This window comes from Pimephales promelas, chromosome 3 (assembly GCF_988280905.1).
Source record: "Pimephales promelas chromosome 3, fPimPro1.hap1.1, whole genome shotgun sequence".
NCBI classification, from domain to species: domain Eukaryota; kingdom Metazoa; phylum Chordata; class Actinopteri; order Cypriniformes; family Leuciscidae; genus Pimephales; species Pimephales promelas.
In genome coordinates, this window is record NC_142771.1 from 29,575,593 (window position 1) to 29,581,592 (window position 6,000).

Sequence of the window (6,000 nt, forward strand, 5' to 3'; positions counted from 1 at the left end):
GTACACTGCATGGCGCTACTAGTGACTGCAGCAGACATTTTAATCAACAACCCACACACTGATCAGTATATCAGCATCATCTCGTGTATTCTTCATGGTTTATGGCGCCCAAGTCGCCATCTAACGACAAATCACCAGTAGATCATTAGCACACCTTTTTGACATTAATACTACGAAATTACTCATTTTAGGAAATACATTAAAAAAAAAAATGGAATTCGCGCGTTCCCAGAAACCTCGATGCTGTTGGAATTGATTATACTGCCTGGAGTTCGCGGGTCAGAGGTCACACTTGAACAGCGCTGAAGAAGCAGACGGTTCTAAAATCAACTGTTTATTTACAATGTTTATCTCTTTTACCGATCCACTCATGCGCTTCATTAAATATCGTTTACTCAATTAATACACCAACATATTTTTTTCGCTATTCTCTCTTTTTACGGCTTGTAGTAAACCCGATCATAGACACATTGATAAGTTGTTAGCCATCAAGTCTTGTTTTAGTTTTCAGATAAAGTGTTATAACGAAAAACTTTCTGCTGCTCTTAAAAAAAGAATATAATACCAAAATGCAGGAATTAATCGCTAGTGCCGATCATCTCAAGTTTGATCTAGAAATGGCTGTAGAACAACAATTGGGCGCTCAACCATTGCCATTTCCAGGAATGGACAGTAAGTTAACTGGAGCACTGATGAATATTTGTTTCGTTTTCTGATTTATTATCATATTTCAACATATAAGACGAACTGCTTGATACATATTCCCTAGGACAGAAGACTTTTAATAACGGTCTTAAATCTTTTCTTGTTATTCTTCAGAATCTGGCGCTGCTGTGTGCGAGTTCTTCATGAGAGCTGCTTGTATGAAAGGCATGTAATCCAAACGCTCGTTTAAAGTTTTAACTTGAGACTTACTGATTTGATCTGACTTTACAGTTTTCTCTTTTGACAGGTGGAATGTGCCCCTTCAGACACATCAGTGGAGAAAAGACTGTGGTGTGCAAGCACTGGCTTAGAGGTTTATGCAAGAAAGGAGACCAATGTGAATTTTTACACGAGTATGACATGACAAAGATGCCTGAATGTTATTTTTACTCTAAATTCGGTTAGTATTTATATCTATCTGTCTGTCTGTCTGTCTGCCTGCCTGCCTGCCTGTCTGTCTGTCTGTTTATTTACCTGTCTGTCTGTCTGTCTGTCTGTCTGTCTGTCTGTCTATCTGTTTATTTACCTATCTATCTATCTATCTATCTATCTATCTATCTATCTATCTATCTATCTATCTATCTATCTATCTATCTATTTATCGGTCTAATCCATCCATCCATCTGTCTGTGTAATAAGTATTAATAACTTCTTTGTGCAGGGGAGTGCAGTAACAAAGAGTGTCCATTCTTGCACATTGACCCAGAATCTAAGATTAAAGATTGCCCATGGTATGATAGGGGTTTTTGTAAGCATGGTAAGTATTTTTATTTTCAGAGATTTGCAGTTTCATGTTTATATATTTTATTACATTTAAAAATATTAAAAAGTATTACAATCAATTCTGTTTAATCAAGCTATGATGTTTTAATGAATGTTTAATTTAATATTTAAATGAAAGTTACATTACAGATATTTCAAATTTAATTGTTGTAACAGAAAACATAAAATGTGCATTTCCCCCACCTCCTCTTAAGGTCCGGATTGCAGACACAGACACACAAGAAGAGTCATTTGTGTAAATTATCTTGTTGGCTTCTGTCCAGAGGGCAAGTCATGCAAATTTATGCAGTGAGTATCTCTGTCATTGCAGTTGTGAATGTGATTTAAAGAAACATTTCTGCTTCAATTTTAACCAAATTATAATTTTTTTTTTGTAATTCTTAGCCCAAGGTTTGAACTCCCAATGGGTGCGGCTGAACAACCACCATTACCTCAACAAGCACAGTCTCAGCAAAAGGTTTTTTTTCTTCTTCTTTTTTTCAAAATACTTGTAAAGGATTGTTTACCTCTTCCTTTTGTGTGTAATATATCTGTTTACACATGTATACAGTCTGCAAAGTTACAAAGCACATAGTCTCCCGCAAAAGGGATTTTGGGAATGTTAACACTACAATGTTGTACTAAAAACGGAAAAGTGTTTACTTTGCTTCTTTAGCATACAGACGATGTTTGTCAAAACGAATCCCGTTCACATGAATCTTCAACAATGTCTAAAAACACTTTATTATTCACACCAGGCCAGTAATTGGCCTGAACACATAATATGCATTGCATCACCGTTTACACCAATTTGTGTTTTTGTAGTGTACAAGGAGACGTTATTCAAACAAACAATATTCACTTTCAAAAATTTGCACTTTCAATCCTCATTTTCAAAAGTTTGTATTTTCAGGCCCCCAAAATATGTAAATTTTGTATATGTACAGCCCCTAAAAATGTATGGCCAACGCATTAAAAGTTTTCTGTTTTTAGTTATAAACGGTGTAATGTAAATGGCTCTTATTCTGTCTAAATAAGAACACTGATCCAGACCTGCCTAAAACGCAAAGTCCAGATATTACTTCTGCAAACGTCTGTCACAATATGAAATATTAGCATAATGCCTGCCCCAAAGTAAAAGCAAATAAGAAATAAGGTGAGGCTACAGTGAATTGTAGTGTTGTCGCGATTATGGTAAGGAGTTCAGTCTGTGCTTTTCAGACAGCCTGGGAATAGAAATGCTGCAATAATATTCATTATGTGAAAAAAGGTTCTTTGAACACTAAAGCTTGTTTACCTATTCTACAGAGCCCCTATAAGACATGCTGATTAAAACAATATAAAATTGGAGAAAAAATATATATTTAAATGCTTTTGCAGTCTCTCAATGTGACGTTTTTTACACAAATGCAGTTTTTGTGGGAACACAAAGTTTCTCAGGGGAATGCAAAAAACATTGACAATTTTCCCTCTCGTGTCTCGTAATGAACTTTTTAAACAACATAATATTTTCTCTTTAATGCTTACTTTGATGTTTCATCCTAATTTTTACTCTTCAGCAGCAAAACATGCAGCCCATAAACAGATCGTCACATTCACTCATCCAGTTAACCAACCCCAATATCAACAACCACCACCAGAGAATGCCAAATGTTGTTGGGATAATGCATTCTCACAGCAACATGGGTGGACCTCGCGGTCCTCGTCCACTGGACCAAGTTACATGTTACAAGGTGGGACCCCCATTTGATTTTAAGCATAAACTTTTTTCTCTGCGATATAAATTTGATGCCCTCAAAATGTGCAATCACACTCAATGTCTGTTTGCTTCTTCCAGTGCGGTGAGAAGGGCCATTACGCAAACAAATGCACAAAAGGACACCTGGCGTTTTTGAGTGGACAGTAGTTTTCAGAATAAAGGATCAATATGTGGTGATAACTGGCAAAGTGAGGTATTCAATTCCTGGTACATTACCCTTTCACTGTAAAGGTTAGAGATGAGTGATGTAAATGTGGTTCTACCTCACTGTCCATGTGCCAAGAGCATCACAATGAATCAACACACATTGAAAAGGTAGAAAACTGCTTTTTTACTGACTTTTGTTTTTCTTCCAAACAAAACCCTTACATAATCACATACTTTGAAATGTGAGTCTTTTGTATTGGAGCAACTAGCATTGTGGTTGCTTAAGCTTTAAAGCAATGCTAAAATTCATGGAAAATTTATGACAGCCTTTAGGGAGAACATTGTGTCATTTAGCAGCCAAGATGATCTGAAGAAACATCACTTTGCAGTCTATTGACATGCCTTTTTGTATCTATAAAAATGGATGTACTTACAATAAAGGTTTAACTGAGTTTATAAAAGCATTATCTTTTGTTTGGACTTGTTTTATCTGTATCTTTTAATAAGTAGCACAGACTATTCATGCTGTTTTAGCTTTTGTCTCTGGATGAGGCTAATTTTGTCCCTCCTTTCCCCCCCTAATAATCTCAGTTGCAACACTACTGACTGCATACTGAACTTGTATTCAAAATCAGTAAAACTTTCCTAACACTTGAGTCGTGACAAAACACATGTTTATTTCATCACAAGAAATGTGAATAATCAAGTATTATACATACAGCGTATGCTTTCAATAAAGAGTCCAAATTAAATAAATGTCATTTTATTCTTGGTCACAACAGTCACAAACAGAGAAAGCTGAGAGGTGTGGCGATCACACTGCTACAGATGAAGGATTTGTTTTAGTGGTACTTCCTCCACCTGTCGTGCTCTGTTGAGGGCCAAGAAAAGAAACACTTTCTTAGTGACACTAAATTTAGACAACAGTACAATGGCGAAGGACATTACTATGGATTCTCCAATAGTTTTAGTACTTACTGATGTGATCGTATTCCCAGAGGTAGCTCAGGGCAACGTAACCAGCAATGAACATGGCAATTCCACCAATACCTCCTTTCTTCACATTGATGTATTTGTTGTAATATCTTTCATAACCTGCGATGAGATTTGATTAGTGAGATTATAACACACAAACAGAAATTACTACAATATTATTGATCAAAGATGTTTTTCTAATATATTTTTTCCCCCCAAAAAAACTACATTAATTTCGAAAATTAAGTCACCTCCACGAACTCCACCAATAAGTCCATTTGGGGTGAAGTCTCTTTTCCCGAGCCACGATGGCAGTTCCCCAAGCTTTACGTCCAAAAGCTTCTTCTGGGCCAGGGCAACTGAGGGGGAAATAAACACAAACAATTGTCAAGGCATTTCACTCGGATTTATTTGATAAGCTCAGTGAGTCAGTTTTGTGCATCCAAATGAAACTTAAAATCCCAAAAGTATATAATTAGTTCCAATTAGTCCAAAGCAGACTCAAAAAACACCATGGTATGTTTGTTTGCTTTAAAAAAATATTCTAGTAGTAAAGTTTTCAGTACTATTTGGTGACTATTCAGTATCATGGTATAAACATAGAAACTTTGGTAATGCTACTATACTTTTTGTAAAGAGAACAATGCCACGGCACAATATTTAATAAAATATTATTACAAATATTAATAGTTACTAAATTAGTTTGCCATTTTCTGAAAAATGTGAGGAGACATGACAAAATTAACATTTGCTGCTTCTTTTTTCTCAGCCAGCAGTTAAATGCAGTATAACGTTATAGTAGTTAAGCATTATGTAATTGGTTTTTTCCCCCTCGTTTACAAACCAGCACGATTCACTAACGAACATCTCACAAAACACAAACGGAAGATTTGCATGTCCTGGACATTATTCAGTCATGAAGGTAATCAGGCAATGTTACTGAAAGTCCTTGACATGACTCGCGTCTGCCTGCATCGAGGCCTTCAGCGTCACTACACGCACAAACGACATCATTCACGCAATTCTTGTCTTCAGACACAGAGATGACTAAAACAGCACGATTTCTGTAAAAACCTTAACGCAATACAGATAAGCAAATCCAACTATGCAATTCCCATTCAGCCATACCTGGTTTATCCGCCATCTTGCTCTGTCTGAACTTCAAGATGATGGCTGCTGCAGCAGGGTACGCTGGGAGTAAAATCAAATGACGTCAACGGGGAAAATAAGGGGCGGGGTTTACAGATCATGTGACCGCTGGTTAGAAGAGCGGTGCCAGAGCCATGGCTCTGAGCGGTGCTAAACGATCATATTATCAATAATATGCTGTTGGGCTTTGATATCAATGTAATACAAGAAACAAATAAAAAGTCTCATCGGTTTATTCTAGGATTAACTGGTTTATTCTAGAAAAGGCCTACACAAAAGCAAATATGCTAATGAAATACCACATTTTCTGGCACAATAATGACACCAAACAGTAGGCTACGTGAAAAGTTACGCATCTAAAACACGCTACGTAAAATTGGTCTGTTTAATATAGGCTACTACCACTGGAGGGAGACATTACTGCATACGCACTTGGCAATGATCAAATCATAATGCATCTTCCTGGTAGTAAACATGTGGTGAGTAATAAGACCTACTTGTTG

At 36.5% G+C, this 6,000-nt stretch overlaps 2 protein-coding genes across 3 annotated transcripts; one reads left to right on the forward strand and one right to left on the reverse strand.

Annotated features, from left to right (window-relative positions):
• Positions 1–266: 266 nt before the first annotated feature.
• cpsf4 (cleavage and polyadenylation specific factor 4) lies at positions 267–3,837 on the forward strand. Of its 2 annotated transcripts, XM_039687248.2 has the most exons (8): positions 267–672; positions 820–870; positions 953–1,105; positions 1,367–1,462; positions 1,683–1,776; positions 1,873–1,945; positions 3,027–3,200; positions 3,305–3,837. In XM_039687248.2, the coding sequence occupies exons 1-8, from the start codon at positions 570–572 to the stop codon at positions 3,371–3,373; spliced, it is 813 nt and encodes a 270-aa protein (XP_039543182.1). In that variant the 5' UTR covers positions 267–569; the 3' UTR covers positions 3,374–3,837. The 2 variants fall into 2 exon arrangements, with proteins under 2 accessions (XP_039543182.1, XP_088984854.1); XM_089128728.1 differs by lacking the exon at positions 267–672 and having other exon boundaries at positions 790–870; positions 3,030–3,200.
• A 193-nt stretch (positions 3,838–4,030) lies between these two features.
• Positions 4,031–5,622, reverse strand: atp5mf (ATP synthase membrane subunit f). Its single transcript, XM_039687250.2, has 4 exons — positions 5,477–5,622; positions 4,600–4,707; positions 4,352–4,468; positions 4,031–4,244 (listed from the first exon to the last, which is right to left on the reverse strand). The coding sequence occupies exons 1-4, from the start codon at positions 5,490–5,492 to the stop codon at positions 4,216–4,218; spliced, it is 270 nt and encodes an 89-aa protein (XP_039543184.1). The 5' UTR covers positions 5,493–5,622; the 3' UTR covers positions 4,031–4,215.
• Positions 5,623–6,000: the final 378 nt, after the last annotated feature.

What these genes read in the sequence shown, in the direction of transcription:
- cpsf4 (XM_039687248.2), top strand. Translation starts at nt 570, where the DNA reads ATGCAGGAATTAATCGCTAGTGCCGATCATCTCAAGTTTGATCTAGAA. An exon ending in GAGAGCTGCTTGTATGAAAG is followed by an intron (nt 871 to 952) that starts GCATGTAATCCA and finishes CTCTTTTGACAG; the next exon opens with GTGGAATGTGCCCCTTCAGA. An exon ending in ACCAAGTTACATGTTACAAG is followed by an intron (nt 3,201 to 3,304) that starts GTGGGACCCCCA and finishes TGCTTCTTCCAG; the next exon opens with TGCGGTGAGAAGGGCCATTA.
- atp5mf (XM_039687250.2), bottom strand. An exon ending in TATTGGTGGAGTTCGTGGAG is followed by an intron (nt 4,469 to 4,599) that starts GTGACTTAATTT and finishes ATCTCATCGCAG; the next exon opens with GTTATGAAAGATATTACAAC. An exon ending in CTGGGAATACGATCACATCA is followed by an intron (nt 4,245 to 4,351) that starts GTAAGTACTAAA and finishes GGCCCTCAACAG; the next exon opens with AGCACGACAGGTGGAGGAAG.